The sequence below is a fragment of the Salminus brasiliensis genome, chromosome 2 (genome assembly GCF_030463535.1).
Source record: "Salminus brasiliensis chromosome 2, fSalBra1.hap2, whole genome shotgun sequence".
Taxonomy (NCBI): domain Eukaryota; kingdom Metazoa; phylum Chordata; class Actinopteri; order Characiformes; family Bryconidae; genus Salminus; species Salminus brasiliensis.
The window spans coordinates 4,527,142-4,548,697 of record NC_132879.1 but is presented as its reverse complement, the minus strand read 5'-3'; the positions used below and the strand labels follow the sequence as shown (position 1 = coordinate 4,548,697).

Sequence of the window (21,556 nt, the reverse complement as noted above, 5' to 3'; positions counted from 1 at the left end):
GATCCAGATATTTAACATGTTTTTTTTTTTTATCAGGGCACATCAATAATTCACATTTAGTGATCTAGAGCTGATTTTTGGGCCCCAAGCGAAGACCGATTTACCTCAGAGCTGATGTTTTTCTCTGCAGCTTCCAAAACCTGCTGGCGAGCAGAAATTCAGGGAGTGTGAACTCAGCACAAGGTGTATTGCTTAGTAACTACAGGCTCTTCTGTACAAACTGGTGGGGCTGTTCTTTGCTAATAGAAGTTTGTAATAACACTTTAGGCTCACCAGTGGGACGTAGGCTGTTTAAGGGGCTAAAGTGCACTGCAGGGGGTGAGTGATTGTGCGTGAATGATCAATAATCCAACAGTAAGCATCTGTACATTTTTGCTACTTCACATGTTGACAAATCACACTTCAATATTCAGGTCATACAAAATTTCATCAATATAAGACTATAATAGCATGTACAACAAATGAGTGCGAGCATCAAAAATAGCTACTATTCACACATTTATCTGCTAACAAGTACACATAGTAAAACCTCACACACTTATACACACACACACACATTCCAGAAACAGCTAGAATGGTCTCAGCTAGGATTTTACACATGAATGCGCAGCGAGCTCAGCTGCGTCTAATTCTACAATCCTATCTGGAAACTAATAACTCACGCTAATACTCAAAATACAGGCCAACTGTGCATTATCCAGCTGAGTTACTGAAACTTAAATACAGTCCACTCACCTGCTGATTTATATAACACATCTATACAAACACAGGGCAGCACTTTAGTTTAGGGGACAGGGATTAGGGTTTTTTTAAGATCTTGTTTTTGGGTTCGATAAGCTTGAATTAGACATTTCTTAATGGGTTATGCCCATGACCTTTATTTCATGACCTTTATTACAACATAATTGATAGTCTTGTATGTGAAAATCACCATTAAGTACATTATTACAATGTAATAATGAACAATATACTCTGCTACCACCCTGTTACACACAAGTACCAAGTACAAGTACAACTCATAGCACCTGAAATGTCTATCATCCAAATATGCAAGCTGGACAGATGCTAGTTTCAGTATTTTTACTCGTCTAACTTTCTTTTATCTATTTATATATTCTTTTTTTTTCTTCTATTTATTATGTAGTCAAGTATTTTGTATGTGTTGGTTTTATATTTCCATTCTTATTTATTATTATTATTATTATTATTATTATTATTATTATTATTATTGATTTGTCATTATTTGTTTTGCTCTTTGGCTTTTAAGAAATTGTATTACTCTTTATAGTTTCTTCAAATTTGATCTTTACTCTTAAATTTCAGTATTAGAATTTATCCCAATTTGTTTATTATCTTACTTAGCTTATTTTTCTTATATTTTCTTATATTTTTCTTATATATATATATTCTTATATTATATTCTATAAATTTCTCTTCATTTTCCATTCTGTATTTTCTGTATCAGCCCAGCTATGTTGTAAATGAGGGTCGCCCTCAATGTACTCAGACTGATGTAACATAAGTATCATGGTTAGATACTGTATTTGTGATGCAGATTGACTTCTTAAACACTTATTTAGTGTATTTTAGTCTCTAATTGGGGATCATAGAACCTCAAGGTAGAATATGGAACACCTCTTGATGTATTAATGACTTTAACTAAACTAAATTCACATAAAACAATAAATCTAGCACTATCTAGAACCCACATGAATCAAAGTGCTGTTAATTACACACTAATCACATAACAGAAATTTAGGTATTAATTCATGCTGAATCATTTGGCATAACAGGGTGGTAATACAGTGTTTATGGAGAATTATTTTAACTAATAATGTAATTATTAGTTATTTTCATAATGAGCTTTTAATACAGGTCATAAAGAATAAAGCTGGACGTGTAGAGAATAAACCATTTAGCTTATTGAACAAAAAACAAGATCTCAATAAACCGTGTAAATACGAGTTCCCTAATAGAAAGTGCTACCAAATACAATCTTATTTCAGAAGCAGTTGGAACATTTAGCACTTCCCTGTTCCTCACATACAGTATGTGTCCAGCCTTCCTTTACAGTAAGACCCTGTGAAGGACATGATTATGCTTTAAATGGAATCAGCACTGCTGGAGAAAATATGGGGAATGGTTTGGGGCAGACTGGAGGTTCCAGCGATGTGTCCTGTCTGTCCTCAGGAGAGCGTGACATTATTCCAGTTATTAAGCATGCCCCAATCGTACCACTGTTACTGTTGTCTCAATGACACGAGAACGTCTGTCTACATTTAAAAATGGTGTCGCATTGCCATCAGCCATAACATTAAAACCAGTGGCAGGTGACGTGGGTAACACTGACGATCTGCTTCCAGAGGCTCCTGTCAGTTCCTGAAGGTGTCTGAGACACTTTGACAAAAACCAAGATGTGATGTTGTAGATGACTGGGTCAGAACATATCCAAAACATCAAGCAGGTCTTGTGGGTGATTTCGGTATGCAGTGGTCAGTAGCTACCAAAAGTGCTCTACGGTAGGACAATTGGTAAACCAGCAACAGGGTCATGGGCACTCCCAAGGCTCAGTGATGGACACGACCTACAGGACGTAAAGGATCTGCTGCTAATGTCTGAATCTGTCCGGATACCACAGGACACCTTCAGAGGTGTTATATAGTCCATGCCACGAGAGGTCAGAGCTGTACTGGCGGCACAAGGAGGGAATAGCCATTATTAGGCAGGTGGTTTTAATGTTATGGCTGATCAATGTAGATATAGTCAAAAGTAATGAACCCACAAATCTCACGATAATAAACCTTGTTCATGTGGCGATCAATACAATGCATCACTCTTTTACTCAGGGGTTCTTTTGGCGAGCCATGGCCGGGTTGATGAAGGAAAAGTTCTTGAACATGGTCTGGTCCATGCTGTTGATGAGGGTGCGGTCTGCACTGGACAGCCGGGGCTTCTCGTTAATGAACTCCTTATCGAAGTTACTGCAGTCGCTTGAAGATTTCTGCAAACAGAGACCAGACAAGAGGCCAAATTTAGAGGAGATAAACTTTCACATGCCAAATAAACACAAATTCTTTGGACAAAAGTATTGGGACACACCTCAATCATTGAATCAAGGAGTATAAATCAAGCCCCTAGTCCTGCAGTCTGCCTTTCTTACAGACATTAGTGAGAGACTGGGTGGTTCTAAAGAGCTCAATGAACTCCAGCGTGGTTCTGTATGTAATAGGAGACACCGCTGCACCAACAACAACAACAAGACAGTAACAGCGGCTAAACTTACCACAGTTGGCCTGAAGGGCGGCTCCACCTGCCGCTTTTCCAGTGCGCTCCAGTCTGTGTCCCTGAAGAAAGGATGCTGTCGAATGTTGCCCTTGACACCCAGCCTCCGCTCCGGCTCCCTCACAAACAACTGCGGGCAATTAAACAACACGATCAGAGTGAGGTTGCCAGACATTGACCAATCACAGCAGAGAATGAAATTTGCTGGAGGAGCTTTTACATTTACAACTGCCTCTCAGTTCAAACAAATGAGTACAGCCACTGAAGACATAAAGGACACAAAGTCCAATACAAATGTATTGGGACACCTCTTAATCATTGAATTCAGGTGTTTCATTCAGTCCCATTCAGGCCACAAGTGAATAAACTCAAGCCCCTAGCCATGCAGACTGCCTTTACACACATTAGTGAAAGAATAGGTGGTTCTAAAAAGCTCACTGAATTCCTGAGTGTGTTCTGAGGAGACTGATGGAGTCTGCCTGCCTGACTGCATTGTGCCAAATGTAAAGTTTGGTGGAGGAGGGATAATGCTAAGTTGATTTTCAGGGGTTGGCCTATAGGCCCCTTAGTTCCAGTCAAGGGAAATCTTACTGGTTCAGCACACCAAGACATTTTGGACAATTGGACAGTTTGGGGAAGGCCCATTTTTTGTCCCCAGTGCTCAAAGCAAGGTCCATAAAGGCATGAGGTCAGATGAGTTTAGAGTGGAAGAACTTGACAGGCTCCTTCCCGCACAGATCCTTGACCTCAACCCCACCCAACACTGTTGGGATGACCTAGAAGCTGTTAGAGCTGCAAAGGGGGGCCATATTAATCCATATTAATGGTGATAGATTTAGAATGGGATGTCATAAAAGCGCCTGTAAGTGTCCCAATACTTTTGTCCATGTGTTGTACTTTAAAGACTGAAATTTGGAGGCTACATTAGCTTTGTGACTCCAGTGCAAAACTAAACATGCCTTGGCTGATTGACTACACTGAGGAACATTGAGGAAATTGATGGCTTCACCAAATGATTCCCTTAAGATTGATTCAGATGAGTTAAGCCATACTTTAATGAGAATATCCCGCGCGTCTCTGGTGAGCCACCGCGGGTAACATGGGTCATCTGTGCGAATAGACTGGAACAGCTCTTCCTCATCATGCCCGTGGAACGGCGACTGACCAATCAGCATCTCATAAAGAAGAACCCCAAAGGACCACCAGTCGACAGAGGTGCCGTATTTCTGCCCAAGCAAAATCTGCAGAAGAGCAATAGAGCACATTTACATAATCCTGTATGTAACTTATTTGTCAAATATATGTCCAGAGTTAATTTCATTGGGTGATCTTTAGTATGTATAGTATTCAAATGGTATACTAATCATACCAAGACTGTTTGAGGTATAGAATTATAGAACAGACAGCATTTAATATACGAGAATACAGGTAAAGAACCGTCAAATGCATGAAAACAACAGTCAGCCAGCCAGCCAGCCAGCCAGCCAGCCGTCATCTAGTACTTCTCATCAGATGTACATAAAGAGAAGACAAAGGAAATAAAGCAGTTATTTCAGTGTGCAGTGTGTGCTGTGTGTGTGTTACCTCAGGGGCAATGTAATCCGGTGTTCCACAGAATGTGGAGGTTCGAGTTTCCCCCAGCATGTTCTCCTTGCACATACCAAAATCAGCAATTTTAATGTGACCATCGATGTCCAGCAGGATATTATCCAACTTCAGATCCCTGTGGAAACAAACCACAAACCACAAATACATTACAGTCAGTTTACACCAATCAGTTTTTTTTCATTTTTAGAAATAATTGGATTCTTTACATGGACCATTGAGTAGTAGAAATGGACCAATAGAAATGCTCCACAATTATTTAGAATAAAATCTCTAATATTTTGGTGTCATGCAAAGTTATTATTTTAGAGATCTGAGGTTTTTATGCAATTACTATTTATTATTATTATTATTATTATTATGGTAAAAATGTTGACATGATGTTTAAAGCCCTTTTCATGATGCTCAGTATTTATTGTGATATTTTGTCAGCAGTCATGTCATCCAGTTAAACAGGACCAAGTACACTCTTTGTAATGAAACATGCAGTTTCTCAGTGATGTACTCATAAAAGCATATTGCGTATCACGCTAACAAAATTTATTACAATACAACAAATCGTCATATTTCTCTCTCTCTCTCTCTCTCTCTCTCTCTCTCTCTATATATATATATATATATATATATATATATATAGTTTTAGGCCTCTAATCACAGTATTTAAATCCATGTCTCTCAGCAGTGAGACAGTTTTTACTGTAGAAGCTCCAGATCTCATCAGAACAGATAAAGCAGGAGAAAATAAATCCAGTAAAAAGGAGAAACAAGAGCTTCTCATTCTGAAGAAAGAAAGTAGTGAGATCTTGTCGGTGAGCTAGTCTGAAGAACAGAGCTCGGTTCCTCCAGGTTTCTCCTGGATGCCCCCCAGTCCAGCCAGCACAGCGTGGAGGATGTGTTCAACTCCATCATCATCATCATCAGCAGCAGCAGCTCACCTGATTCACCACCAAACCAAGTGATGAAGAAGGAGAACTCTAAATAATACTAGACTCCATGAGGAGAACTTTGGAGATGTTCTAATGATGAACACAGTGATGGAGAACCATCACATTTTAATGTATTTATTCTAATATTAGTGTTTTTATGAAAAAATCAACACTTACTGCCCAGAGAAGCAGCTTTTTATGGAGTTTAGTAATAACTAGAAGTTTGGGAGAAGGTCCACACCCAAACTCCCCCCTCTATTACTACACACACTACAAAACTGCTCCTCTCCCCTCTACTTCTCGTGATGAAAATCTGCTTGGCAAGGGCGGGGGTCTGCCTTCTGGTCCCATCAGCTTGAAGCCCCCCAAAGTTCTTAAGTTCCCCTTTCTTGCCTCAGCCAAGCGATTTGTGACTGGGGACTAAAACTATGCACAGTACTGTATATTATAATTATATTTTTATATTATGTCATTTCAATACATTTTATTTAGTTTTGTATTATTATATATTATATTATTATATAACTATTTCTCTAATTATTAGCTTGTTTTTTTTTCTTTGATACTAAATGGCAAAATAAGTAATAATTAAATAATAAATAAAATAATAATATAATATAAATAAAATAAATAATAATTGGTCAAGTAAATACCTGTACACAATGCCCTTTGAATGTAGAAACTGCAGCCCACAGATGATCTCAGCAGCATAAAATCTATCAGCAAGAGAGAGAGAGAGAGAGAGAGAGAGAGAGAGAGGGAGATGGAATGAACTGTCTCAGTCATATCAGAACATTATGACCACCCCTAGTTTGAATAGGACTGTACAGATGGCTTACGTGGAGCGTGGCAGGTCAAATCGGTGACAGGCCTGAATGTGAAACATTAAATCTCCTCCATTTAGATACTCCATCACAAAGAATAGATTCTCCTGCATGGCGCACACACACACACATACACACACACACACACACAATGTCCATTTTATTGATAAAAACAGAAATGATCATGTGATAATATGTAAGTGTGTGTGTGTGTGTGAAAGGTGCACGTATTTGTCACTGTACAGTGTACAGCGAAATGTGTCCTCCGCATTTAACCCATCTGGTAGTGAACACACACACATGTGTTAGGGGCAGTGAGTACAGAGCGGTGGGCAGCCAACTCCAGCGCCCGGGGAGCAGAGAGGGTAAAGGGCCTTGCTCAAGGGCCCAACAGTGGCAGCTTGCCGAGCCCGGGAATCGAACCCACAACCCTGTTATTGATATCCCGGTGCTCTAACCGCTGAGCCACCACTGTGTGTGTGTGTGTGTGTGTGAGAGAGAGAGAGAGAGAGAGAGAGAGAGAATGTCACCTTGGTCTGGAAAGTGCAGTAGAGGTGTGTGAGGAAAGGATGCTCCCAAGCGAGAGACAGAACTCTCCTCTCCACCATCGTACACTCCACATCATCATCCATCAGAACCACGTCCTTCTTCAGAGCCTTAATCGCAAAGAACTGCCCTGTGGCCTTCAGCTCACCTAGAAACACCTACACACACACACACACACACACACACACACACACAGGAATGAGTATGGAAGAATTTCGGTACAGATAAATTAACTGTACACTGTTAGCAGCAAAGGTGATGATGTAATGTGGGCATGATGCACACACACTCACACACACACACACACACACATCTGGATCTAGTCGATGTAAAACACTGCTAAACACACACACACACACACACACACACACACACACATATACTTTTCCAAAGCTGCCCTTTCCCAGCATCTTGTGCAGGGTGAATTCCTCGAGGGTGAATTTGTGGTGCTCTTTGCGTGGGACAGCGTACAGTGGCTCTGACTCGATGGGACTTGGCCTGTCCCCCTGCAGCGGGGCGTCCCACGCGATGCCCTGGTGCTCTGAGAGGGGAGAGAAACAGAGCTTTAACCTTCTAACACAGACTTGCTGTATTTCTATATGAACCATTTCTCACTCATACACCGGTCTAATGAATGCATTCAGCTACTTTAAGCTTCACCCATTACTGACGATTGGCAGGTACTGCCAATAGAATAGGACTCCCTGGCGCAGATAAACCTAGATTACCCTATTACCACCATGCTGCCTAATGCCAGGCGTGGGCTAGAGGGGTAGAAAACCCCCTGAGTTGGGGATGAGGTGAGGTGGTGACCTGACCTCAGTAACACTCTTGTTGCTGAATGCAACCAAATCCTCACAACTATCTAGTAGAAAGCCTTTTGCCCATATAGTGTATGTATGTATGTATGCATGTGTATTTGAGTGTGTTACCTTTACGTGGTAGCAGTGGGGCTGGGGTCAGTGCGTGGACTGGTAAACAGCCTGAGGTTTCTCTGACTACGCCAGCCTGACCAACACCTACTGGACCCTCACGCCCAATCATCTCATTGTCTTTACAGCTTCGTGCCTGACACACACACACACACACACACACACACACACAATTAACTTATTAGCAGGTAAACTAGACTCTACTTTCAGGTAGAAGCTAGGATGTTGCTTCTGTGACTACTATGGTATTTCAGGTGATCTCTACTGTGTTGCTAGCTGGTTGCTATGGTGTTGCGAAGGGGTTACTCTTGTATCCCAGGTGGTTGCTATGGTGTTGCTAAGTGGTTACTATGGTGTTGCTTGGTGAATGCTAAGTGGTGGTTGCTATGGTGTAGCTTAGTGGTTGCTATGGTGTTGCTAGGTGGTTATGTTTTAGGTGGTTGCTATGGTGGTTACTTTGTGGGTGCTATGGTATCCCAGGTGGTTGCTATGGTGTTGCTAGGTGGTAGCTATGGTGTTGCTAGATTTTTGCTAAGTGGTTGCTACTGTGTTGTAAAGCGGTTATAGGTGGTTACTATGGTTTTGCTAAGTAGTTGCTAAGTGGTGATGGAGCTGGAGCGATACCTTAAAAATCTGTCAATAAAATAATAACAATAATAGTAATAATAATAATAATAATAATAATAATAAATCAGAGCAATATAGGTGTGCATTGCTTTGCCATACCAACATAATGTTAACCTAAATATTAAAGATTATGAAGCTGTATTTATTTATTTATTTATTTATTTATTAAAGCCCCCTAGCTCCTTGCCACATGAAGTGCTACTGAATTTTGATATTTAAGTTTTTAAATTGTGCAATAATGACAAAAAATGATGGAAATGTGCACAGGTCTGATTTATATACAGCACCTACTCTGTTCCTGGAGATGGTGAACCCAGTATGCACTGTGTGATTCACTGCTACAGCACAGTGTTAGAGTGTGTGCACGATTAGTCATTGTATGTTAATGAACCTGCTGTGTGCTCTCAATCATGGCCAGTGCCTCGGCCATCAGCTTCTGGTTGACCCCACAGAGGTTGGCCACTTTCTTCTGACACTTGTGATGGACGTTCATGCTGCACTCTGCACAAACAACACACACCCACACACACACAAGCACAATTTATTTTTTTTTCTATAAAAATAGGGGCTTTATATCTGTTTAATACTTTAATGAATGTATTTTCACCAATATTTCTGCTGCATATTATGCCTCACAATTAACAACAAAAATGAAATTGCATTTATTCATATCTGCATTATTCATTACATTGGGTTCGTTACCAAAAATTTATTAACTAACTTAACTAATTCTAGGTAATTTTTGAAGTGTTTCTATTGGTCCATTCATCATTAATAACTTCAGCCACAATGTAAAGAACAACTGCCAGATGCACATTAAGTCAGAAAAAAAAAACAGCAAAAATGGAGATACAAGGTTTTGGCTTGACACAAACAATATAACATGGTTTATTAAGGTCATGTGACCCCTGTGTGGACATGTGATCACTCACCTTCACATTTGAGGCCCTGTCGGGCAAGCCCCCAGAGCAGCGTACCGCAGTGCTCACAGAACGTTGGGCTTTTATAGTTATAGACCTTAAACCTGTGAGGCATGTCGATCTTAAACCGCTCTTTATGGATCTGAAACACACACAAACACACACACACACACACACACACACACACATAACAATTGTAGAATAGTTGCACAGCTAAAGAGGGCTCCTCTTCTAGGCAGTAGCTAGGCTGTTGATAAGTGTCTGCTGTGGTACTTCAGGTGGTCTCCATGGTGTTGCTAGGTGGCTGCTTTGGTCTTCTAAATGGTTGCTATGGTGTTGCTAAGTGGTTGCTATGGCGTGGTCAAAAAGTGAAAAACATGACATATTAAAGATCATTTATTTATTTATTTATTTTCGCTTTATACCCAATTCGAGCCAGTCTGATTACACTGTGTTTCTCAGTCCTGGTACAGGAGGCACCCTGCGCCGCATATTTTGAGTGCTTTCCCTGCTCCCAACACACCTGATTCAACTAGCCAGCTCACTAACGAGGCTGTAAAAGCAGGGAGTCTAAAGGGAGCTAAAATGTGCACCTAACCACCTAACTGCTTCACTAATCCAGCACCACTGGACAGCTCAGCACGCTTGGAGGAGAGGACTAACCCCCAGTTTGCCATCACAATCGCTAGTAGACATGCACCGTGCTGAGTGATGGGGGAGAGGGAGGGCCATTCAACCCACCCAGAGAGAGCAGGGTCAATTATGCCACATATGGCTGTGACCTCCACTTGTAATTTAATGATGGTAGTATTTATGTATTTAGGTAGTATGTGTGTGTGTGTGTGTGTGTGGTGGATTGCTGAACCTGTGTGGTTGAGGTACAGAACAGATGGTTTATTCAGGAAACAGACGCCTCATAAATAAACAGCGTGAATGCAGTCTGGACTGTAGTTACCATGGTTTCTTTACTGTTGATGGCCGAGCCGGTACATTTGGCGATCACTTTGTCAATGCACTTCTTATGGATGGCGGCGTTACATTCTGACAAGATAGAGGAGAGAGATAGAGAGATGAAGCTCCTTAATAACTGTAAGTTTTGCTTGATGTAAATATTCCTCACCAATTCTAATGATCTTCACACTCACACACCTCTATCAGGTTATGTTCGAACAGCAGGTGAAGTGGCCTAAAGCCGCTAAATTTCTTTAGGCTGTTCACATTGACTTTTTAGTGTGACCTATATCAGACATTCGTTGTCCGGCTGCAAATATCAGAAACATAATGATCACGAGAGTGAGGAGATGAGAGCAAAGAGAAGGCAAACCGAGAATATCGGTCTATAAAATGTCTGCATCGGATATGTATTGGATTTCAATACCACATATTTAGAGTGGCCCAAATCTGAGCTGTCAGATGTCAGATTCAGTGTATGTTTGCCGTTCACACTGACACACAGATAACACACCTGTGTCACATATGACCAAAAAGATCGGATTTGGGCCCCTTTGACCTGCTGTGAGGTAAGCCTATGTAAGATGGCTTGTTAGGGATCGAAAAACAGCCTTGTCCCAAGCAAGGTTTTTACCCCCGGTCCGATCTGATTTTTGTGTTTCCATAAATAAGACAGCCCCGGAACGTAAGGTACTTAAAGGTAAGACCTGCTAATCCCCAACAGGAAGCATCAGTAAAATCACTGTACTTTCAGCACTAATTTCTGTAATCAGACTAAATTCTAATCTGATCTACTTTGTTAGGAGCAACTGTTTAAACGACTGTTTTAAACTCTGTAGTGTTTAATATCTTACAGTCCAGTCTGACTGACCGACCTGACCATCCAGCTCCCAGTTCCTTTACAACTCTGCAGTCCGATCACTTAGTGTCACATTAGCATTATTAGCATTAAACCAGCTGTTCAGAGTTGGTTTAGAGCCGACGAAAGGAGCGTGGTTCTCTCGCTGGTAGATCAGAGCATTTCCACCATAGTCTGGTTTCTAACCAGGCATAATTCAGGAGTAAGGACAGGATGGGAGGAACGTTAGATCGGACAAAAACGGCAGAAAAGAGTGAAGAGTGCAGATCCTTCTCTTCTGACAGATTAACTTACAGCGAGGCTCTGAGCTATCTCTACACTAAAGTTTTCCTCTTCTCCGAACTTTCCGTTCCACCTTAAATAACCTTAAATCAACTGCTGTTGAAATGTACAGACTGTAACTGCAGCACTATTTAAGGTGGAATAGAGAGTTAGCATTAGAAGCCAACTTTAGCTTTAGTTTTGGCTGCTAACTGGTAACATCACCCAATGAATCAGTTGGAATAAAGCTCTGTAATTAAAATAATGTCACAGATGAACTCTGTCTGGGGTCGTTTTCCCAAAAAATGAGACGTTCGTCTGCAGCAGCTGAGGATCACGTTGATTAATGGTGCCTAGAGGACGCCAGATGACACTCTGCTACAGCAAACCTAAAGATCGTGAGGGGATCGGAACCCTGAAAGTCGTCATCCGATCTAAAAAAATTTAAAAAATGCCTTGGCCTCCGATCCTGAGTGGCTGGATCGGATCGGGACATGACTACTTTTGAGAGTGTACTGAAAATGGTCAAAGATTGAGGACTCACGTCTGCACTGGTATCCTTGTTTATTCAGCCCCCTGCAGGAAGAGAGAGAGAGAGAGAGAGAGAGAGAGAGAGGTCATTTGTTAGAATTGACTCATATATGACTACGATCTACTGATAACCTTCTGTGACATGACCTGTTCACAGAATAACGCTCTGTGGTACGACATGTCATGTCAAACCACAGATACTGACAGATACTGTCTAACTGCACGGAACCTGCAGCCACTAAAGGTTCCCCACCTACATCACACCAGTGAAGACAGTGTGGATGTGTAGCTGCTTAGCTATTGCTAGGCTGAGCAGTGTAAATGATTGTAGTCCAGGTCATTTTGGAGCATTTCTATTGGTCCATTCATCATGAAATTCTCATACAAATACTGTCAGATTCACATAATGTCAAAAAGTGAACAGTGCTGATATGCAGTTCTACTACAGTGATGTGTTAGTAGGTGGATTTGGTCGGTTAAGGGCCTAAGAATTGCAAGTTCACCATAAACCGGCAGTGAAATTCAGTGGAAGTGACAATTTTACACTTTCAGTCCACGTCACTTTCCATGTATTTCCATGTAGAATTTAGGCATTTTAACAAATACACAATCATATCAGAAACCCCTGGTCTTGAATGAACTCGGCCCATTATATCAGCTCCACCTCCCATATAGGAGCACTGTATAGTTCTACAACTCCAGACTGTATCCATCTGCTTCACTGCGTAATTTATTATCAGCCTCCTTTCACCCTGTTCTTCAATGCTCAGGACCCCACAGGACTGACCACCACAGAGCAGGTAGGTGTTATTTTGGGTGGTGGGTCATTGGTGGGGTTCTGTGTTGCTCTGGTATGAGTATTAGATCAGAAACAGAGGAGCTGCTGCAGTGTTTAAACCCCTCAGCCTCACTGCTGGACTGAGAATAGTCCACCAACAAGAAACATGGTGGGCAGCAGCGTCCTAATGAGTCCAATGAAGGACTAGAGGATGACCAACACAAATTGTGAAGGGGCAGATCAGGGCTTCTATCTCTGACTGTACAAGGTGGGCCAGCTAGGTAGGAGTGTCTGATAGAGTGGACAGTGAGTGAACAGACACCGTGTTTAAACACTCCAGCAGCACTGCTGTGTCTAAACCACCTGTACCACCAGGGCAACACACACACTCGTTAATGATCCACCACCACGTCAGTGATTGCCACTGCATTGCTGAGAATGACTCACCACCCAACTAATACCTACCTGCTTTGTGGTGGTCAGTCCTGTTGGGTCCTGACCACTGAAGAGTAGGGGGAAAGTAGGCGAACAAAGTATGCAGAGAAACAGATGGATGCAGTCTGGAATTATAGAACTACACAGTGCTCTTATATGGGAAGTAGGGCTGGGTTCATTCCAAACTAAGGGTGGTCTTAATATTCTGACAGCAAACTGATGTGATTCTAAGGGTTAAGTGGCCTTATATAAGTCTAACTTATCATTTGAATTATTATATTTATATTAAATTAAAGCTGGACAGCAGAACTGGTGTGAACTGAGTGATATTTCCGTTGACCATACCAGACGAACTCTTTGCAGACAGAGCAGAAGGTAGGCTGGGGGAAGAATGTGGCCGTGAACTCGTGACACTTCACCACGTGAACCTTGGCCTGTTTGATCGCCCCACGCCGCTGGTGCAGTGCGAACACGCCTTCTTTCTCCCTCTCCGTCTCTCCATCTCCCTCACCGTGACCTGCGTCTGAAGAAACACCCACATAAACATGCTTATGATGGCTTTACAGTTCAGAAATGTCCAAAAACAAAGCATTCACTGAAATGATTCACTTATTCTGAATCAATCACTGATTCACTCAGTGTTTCAGAAGTGCAGGTGCAGCATCAGTCAGCAGCATCAGTCAGGCAACTACAGACAGTGCTCTCCTATATAGACTTTTACAGGTAGACACTCTCACTGACCACTGACTTTATGTTTATTTGGGTTATTATAATGTTATATAGAGTTAATTACAGGTAGACACTCTCACTGACCACTGACTTTATGTTTATTTGGGTTTATTCTAATGTTATATAGAGTTAATTACAGGTAGACACTCTCACTGACCACAGACGTTATGTTTATTTGGGTTTATTTTAATGTTATACAGGTAAACATTCTCACTGACCACTGACTAAGCTGCTGTCTTCTGACATTACATCTACAAGGTGGACCAACTAGGTGAGTCCACTCCACTGCTGTTTACTTCATTACTCATTCAGACACTCTTTTTGCATCAGACGTAGACTGTCCCCAGTCCCTGAGGTGTATCTTGAGAACCCCTGAGACCCCTGGCTGTCAGAGGCCCCTGGGCACTGGCTTTGTTTGCCCAGTCAGTAAGTCACCCCTGCATATATAAGCAGAATATGGAACACAAACACATTCCCTGCCAAAGGAAGCAAACCTGGGAACAGCAGCTGTGTTGATGTAGCAGATTTGATTTGTGGGCTCCACACATTTTTATCTTTTTTCTTTTTTATTCTGTTTACACAAACAAATCTTTTGCATGTGCATCTTTTGCAGGCCATAGTGCATGCCTTGGGACTATGTGTGTGTGTGTGTGTGGGTGGATGCATGCATGTGCCAGGTTACAGCTGCGTGTGTGAGGTAGTGTTGGAGGGGGGCATGCATGTGGGGGAGATGGAGGGATCATTTTTTGTGTGCAATGCCTGTATTCTACCAGCTGTTCATAAACGCTTAATACAACCGGAAATAGCTTTATATAGCGACTGAGAGTAGTGTTGGTGTGTGTGTGTGTGTGTATGTGTGTGCATGTGTGTGTGTGTGTGTGTGGTTGAGACGCACTCACCACTTCTCTCTAAGAAGTATCGAGCTTCCATCAGCAGACGGCCCTGAGGCTTCAGTTCCACCTTTAGTAACACAATGAGAAAGTGTTCTCACAAAGAACAGTCACTGATTCATTCATTCGTCCGGTCATTCACTGACTGATTAATCAAAGTATTGACCAGTCAGTCTATGGACTGGTTACCATTTAAGTGCAAAACCCTCCTATTTTAGATCCATAAAAGATATTCTTATCCTCCCACCTATCATATAATAATAACCTATAACAATCTATGTCTCTAGTCTATTCAGAAATGGGAGTCATATTCACAATAAAACGTGACGGGGTGGTACGTGACAGAACAGTATGTGACAGGGTGGTAAACTGCATTCTAAAACACCTGCAGTTCTTCATGTGTTTAAGTTCCTGACTTAGCAACACTTGCCAATCAATTTGATGTGTCATTTACTTTGCATTAAAATGATAAAAACACAGCGTGACGGGGTGGTTGGGTTACGCTTGATGGAACTACAGTTTGAGGAGGAGGAACATGCCTGAAGCCCCTCCTCCCAATCTAACGTCTTACAGATTCCATCTCGACTTTGTTTCCATGTCTACGACAAGTCTGTGCATCTCTCCACCACCCCGTCACCCCCTTTTAACCCGGTCATCTATCCTAGCTGGCTCTACTTATCAGAGGGAGGGGCTGGCCTCCTACCACATAGCAGAAGCCACCACTAAGTTTCACCCTCCCGTCTTCAGTCTCCTCCCAAATCATCATAAGCTGAAGACGTGGTCCAGACTTAGGGCTGGGCTTAGGGATTTCTGCAGAAGTCAATAATCCTTTATGTTATGCTTTATTATGTTAAGCAATTATTATTTATAATAATAATCAATGCTTGGAGTAAAATAAATGATGTGGGGCAGGTATAATCAGCCTCTGGTTAATTTGCCATGGACAATTAAAACAGTGTGGAATTTCCTTTTGTATCCTGCGATGTAACTACTGAGCATGTGCACATTGCGATGACGAAGCTGAACTGATATATCGTGCAGCCCTATCCGGACTAGCCAAAAAAACCTTTCGAATAAGGCTGGGTAATTAATCGAACATTAATCGCAATTAATATTCAGAATCTCTAATAGACTCTAATCAAGTCTTGCCCATGATTTCTAAACTTCACTTCATACTTTCCTTACGGTGTGTGTTCATGTTCTGTCCCCTTAAAAACATACTACCGCGTGTGTGGTCACGTGACCCCGCCCCTCCAGTCTGAACTCAAGCATTGAGACGTATGAGCAACTTCAACTGCATATATAATCGTTCATTCATCGGAATCGAGGTCAAATGTTCAGTTAATCGTGATACTGAACTTTAGGTCATATCGCTCAGCACCATGTCAGAAGACTTTGCAATGTCATTTAAAGCAAGAGTCCATTATTTACAGGCAAAACAAGTGAGTGTTAAATCAAACTACAAATCATATATATTTTAATAAATAAATATATCCTATGTAAACAGGGACACACATATATAACTTTGAGCATAATGAAGATATATATATATATATATATATATATATATATATATATATATATATATATATATATATATATATATTTGATCATATTTTAGATGAGAAATGTAATGTTGGTCAGCATGGACATAATGCAATAATGAAAAACGATTACAAATAGAATGTCACTCTATAAGAAATAGTATTATAGTATGTATTATTATATATTTCATGTTAACAACACTTTATTTAATAGCTTTATGCTTGGTAAACACACATTGGCACATTTTGGAGCTTAAATCATCTCATCAAACATTGCAGACACACAAGGCCCTTATGTAGAATTACTATAATAATGTAACAATATGATAAATGAATATAGCAGTATAACAATATAAACTATGAATATAGTTTTCCTTCAATCTACGCAAACATACACAAGCACTCTCATGAAGACTAACTGGGAGGAGCCTGAACAGAGGACTTTTGGGCTGGGGTTTTGGTGGCTTCTGCTTTGTGGTAGGAAGCCAGTCCCTCTCTGATATGTGGAGCCAGCAAGCATAGATGACAGGGTTAAAAGGGAGGTGACGGGGTGGTGGAGAGATGCACAGACTTGTTGTAGACACGTCAACAAAGTAGATATAGAATTTGTAGGACCTAGATTGGCACTAGGTGCTTCAGGCATGTTCCTCCTCTTGAACTTTAATTAATCAATGAAAGAACCAATGAATGAACGATTTATGTAATTATGAATAATATTTGTAATAATAGTAATACTAATCCATTTGGTTTAACCATGTTAATCACTGAAATGCACACAGACACACACTGACCCAGATCTCCAGTTTGCCGTTCTCTTTCTTGCAGCGGGACGCGAGTGTGTCCAGCTGGACAGTGGCCTCTGTCTTCAGCTCTGCCGTTTTGTCTTTGACCACCACGTGCATCACTCTGCCTCTGTGGACGTGGGCATCAAACGTGCTGCTCCACGGAGGGTACATGGTGGGCCTCTTCTGTTTATACACCTGACCCTTTTCTGAGGACACACACACACATACACACACACACACACAGGTTTGTGTTAATACAGTGTCAGAACTCTGGACCATTTAAGTTTGTAGGTAAGTCTGATAATATGTGATATCTGATGTTCTCCTCATCTCTGAGAGAAGGTGTCAAGGCTGTTGGAGGTGCTTTCAGTAGCAGGTGTTGCTCTCTCTCTCTCTCTTTCTCTCTCTCATGCTCTCTCTCTCTCTCATGCTCTCTCTGTGCTGAGTTTGAAGTGTTTGAGGTTTGAGTCAGACTGAAACTGAGAGGATTGCTGGGAAATCCTTAACACAGCCTTCACAGATTGATTAACATAACTACATTATCATGCATGTGACTGTGTGTGTGTGTGTGTGTGTGTGTGTGTGTGTGTGTGTTTGTTTTCCACCTTTTTAAGGACTGCGCTTACAAACTGATGATTATTCATTGCCATTCATTTGCAAAGACATCCAAAAGTACTGGATGGAGCACCAACCATCCATCATTCTAGAGACACAGTTCTCCCACTGCTCCACAGCTCAATGCTGGGGGGCTTTATACCCCTCTAGCCCACGCCTGGCATTAGGCAGCATGGTGCCAATAGGTTAATCTAGGTTTATCTATTTACACACACAAAATGACAAGGTTATATGTTTTGGATATGATGGCAGTCATGTGCTCTTATACTACGAATACCCAATAAGAGTTTTTCACCAGCCCTCAGATTTACATGTACATTTGCATTGAAGACAGTTAGCAGACGCTCGTCCCCAGAGCGACTCACAGCAGTGCTTTACTGTTTACTCAGAAAATACCCTTAGCTAGTTCGTATCGGCTAGGATCCTAAAGATACCTCTGAGCTTAGATACTACTAAATACAGAAGCTGGGATGGAGACCACAATACTCTACATTCCCTACACTCTGTCTAAGTACTCTTGGAAGAGGTCGGTTATCAGTCGATGTTAGAAGACAGCGAGCGACTCTGACATTCGGACACCCAGGGGAAGTTCTTTGGTGCAGGACAGAAAAAAGCCTGGATGATTGTCTTCTGTGGGTCTTAAAGGATGGCGGATCGAGCAGAGCTGTACCTAAAGCTCGAAGATCATCCACCAAAACAACACTTGAACTTCAGAGACCTACTCTGAACCCAGTACTGCACCTTCATTACTGTCCTTTTCCCACATGACAGAAAAACAGTAGTTTAATGAACCGTTAGCCCTGCATCGTTTTTTCCAGTCTAATAACCATCAGTCTAGAAGGCCCTCTGCTCTGCTTACTGTGAGCTCTAGAAAGGGCCCCAGAAATTATTTTGATGGAACTGATGTGTGTGAGGCCCTATCAATTCCATTTCCTCCTGAACTTCATGTAGCAGTGTGTGTGTGTGTGTGTGTGTGTTTGTGCATGATTCATTAACTGGAAGACGTCTATGCCTAGGAAAAATAAGCTATCATCATCTCACACATGTGACACACATTTCCCTCCTAACGTGCTCAAACATAGCACAACCACAAACATACAAGCTCTCTCTCCACCTCTCTCTCTCCCTCCCTCTCTCTCTCTCTCTCTCTAAAACCACACATACGAACCTAGCATTTCGGGTAAGAGCAATGCAATATCACTTCAGATATCTTTTACAGATATACACTTTATGGTCAAAAGTATTGGGACACCTGCTGATTCATTGGAGTGTATTCTGCTTCTGTTGGAATACAGTTCTTCCACTGCTCCACAGCTCAATGCTGGTGGCCCACGCCTGGCATTAGACAGGATGCCAGTATGTTAATGCGTTTCTGCTCCAGAGAGTCCTATTCTATTGGCTTTACTTCTCTACTAACCAGACGAGCTGTGTGTATCTGTGTGCGTTCGGACATCTGTGTCAGCAACAGGTGTTCGTTAGAAGGAGTGTCCACAAACATTTGGACACATGATGTATACATGGAGAAAAACCTAGAGGTAATCACACTGTTCCAATTTGTTAAGCTTAAAGTAGCCGTGACCGACTAGTCTCCTCTGCTTGGACTCTTAAGTTAGGTGATGGTTGATTCCAGCCTTAGCCCCTTCCTAGACTCTGCCCACACTAACCACAGACACCAGCAGTTTATCAAGAAGTAATTGGGACACTGGTATGGGCTGAGGTGTTTCAGTATGTGGGTGTGAAGTGTCACACTTCGAAGAAGCGCTTGATGATGTGACAAAAAAATGTATATCTCAATGTATTTAAGATACGAAGATATACGATATGATATAAGAACAACCATAGCCATAACATAACCGTATAATGTTAAAGTAGCAGTATATATTTGTAGCATAACATAAAAACAAGGAATGCTGGATATTGAAATAATAATAAATATCTATATATTCATTTAATTGATTATTTAACATTTGTTTACATTATATACACAGTATATATATATATATATATATATATATATATATATATATATATATATATATATATACCCCCACATGTGCAATTATGAGTCATTTGCAATTATGTGTAAATAATCTGTCAATAATGTGCTTTTTTACTTCTATTATTTATATTGTATATATATTGTAAATTTATCTACATCTGAGTGTCTTGCTATCCTTGCTATTTTCTGCTGTAACACTGAGAATTTCCCCACTGTGGGACTAATAAAGGATTATCTAATATTATTTTATTTTTATATCTATCTATATCTATCTATATATATCCATATATCGATCTCTCTCTCTCTCTCTCTCTCTCTCTCTCTCTCTATATATATATATATATATATATATATATATATATATATATGGCTAACTTATATGTGTAGCAGCTTTCACTTAACAGAGACTGCCTGGGCTCAAGCCTTGCCCTCAGAGCCTTAAGATGTAGACCACATATTTACTTAGTTGTTAGATGTGAACATGGCACATCATGAACATTGCAAGAAACATGGCAAGAAACATGAACATGGCAAGAAAGTCACACTGCAGTAGTGATACATGACAAGGCCAGCAGCCGACACGGTAGTAATGCTAACACATTGCAGTACCAATGCTGGGCGATGCCAGTGGCCGGCACAACAGGGAGGCAAACGGCACGATAGCAATGAAAACACTGCAGCGGTGAAGCTGGGCGATGCTGGCAGCCGGCGTTGCGGTGTTGTAACACTGCAGTAGCCTTTGATGGACAAGGCCAGCCCCTGGCATATTAACGCTGCGGTAAGCGAAGCCGGTGGACGGTGCGCTAACACTGCGGTAGCGATGCTGGGGGTAGTGGTGGCTCAGTGGTTAGAGCTCAGGGCCATTGATGACAGGGTTTGTGGGTTCGATACCCGGGCTCTGCAAGCTGCCACTGTTGGACCCTTGAGCAAGGCCTGCCCACTGCTCAATGCTAAAGCCACGGTAGCGATGTTGAGTTTACATGCTATCACTACAGCATCGTCACGGTACATCTTTGCACCACTTCCCTTTGCTATTCTATTTCTATACTATACTATTTCAAGCAAGGAAACCCAACCACAGATTGCCTTAGATTACATCTTCTATCAGCAGCACAGATACTTGTTAGTTTTGTGGCTAAATGTAAGCTCTCAGTCCATCAGTACCAGAAAATGCCTCTTCTAGGTGAACTAGAGGCATTTCTCGCACACAGTCAGTCAGCAAGCGAAACTGCCTGCATGTTTAGTTTTGGTTCTAGGCCTGTATTTCTCCAGCATATCAGTAAGCATATAAGCAGGACTTAATCAATGAAATGCTTTAGAAATAAGGAGCATCATCTTATCCATTCTATGGCTCATCCAGTGTAGCCAATATAACGAGCTGGTGGTGGTCAGGCCTGTGGGGTCCTGACCATAGAAGAACAGGGTGACAAGGAGGCTAAGAACAGAGTCTGCAGAGATACAGATGGATACAGCCTGGAATTATCAAACTACACAGTGCTCCTCTATGGGAAGTGAAG

At 41.5% G+C, this 21,556-nt stretch overlaps 1 protein-coding gene across 2 annotated transcripts in view; it reads right to left on the bottom strand.

Annotated features, from left to right (window-relative positions):
- Positions 1-355: 355 nt before the first annotated feature.
- Positions 356-21,556, bottom strand: part of prkcq (protein kinase C, theta) — a 44,547-nt gene continuing 23,346 nt past the window's right edge. For both annotated transcript variants that reach the window (XM_072674158.1, XM_072674159.1), the window contains exons 3-18: positions 17,432-17,631; positions 15,106-15,166; positions 13,823-14,000; positions 12,278-12,309; positions 10,618-10,703; positions 9,675-9,804; positions 9,134-9,243; positions 8,116-8,251; positions 7,567-7,724; positions 7,168-7,341; positions 6,653-6,744; positions 6,467-6,529; positions 4,867-5,005; positions 4,335-4,523; positions 3,284-3,412; positions 356-3,001 (exon numbers count right to left, since the gene is read on the bottom strand). In XM_072674158.1, the coding sequence (XP_072530259.1) occupies positions 2,843-3,001; positions 3,284-3,412; positions 4,335-4,523; positions 4,867-5,005; positions 6,467-6,529; positions 6,653-6,744; positions 7,168-7,341; positions 7,567-7,724; positions 8,116-8,251; positions 9,134-9,243; positions 9,675-9,804; positions 10,618-10,703; positions 12,278-12,309; positions 13,823-14,000; positions 15,106-15,166; positions 17,432-17,631 (2,036 nt within the window). In that variant the 3' untranslated portion in view covers positions 356-2,842. The remainder of the gene's footprint in view (positions 3,002-3,283; positions 3,413-4,334; positions 4,524-4,866; positions 5,006-6,466; positions 6,530-6,652; positions 6,745-7,167; positions 7,342-7,566; positions 7,725-8,115; positions 8,252-9,133; positions 9,244-9,674; positions 9,805-10,617; positions 10,704-12,277; positions 12,310-13,822; positions 14,001-15,105; positions 15,167-17,431; positions 17,632-21,556) is intronic.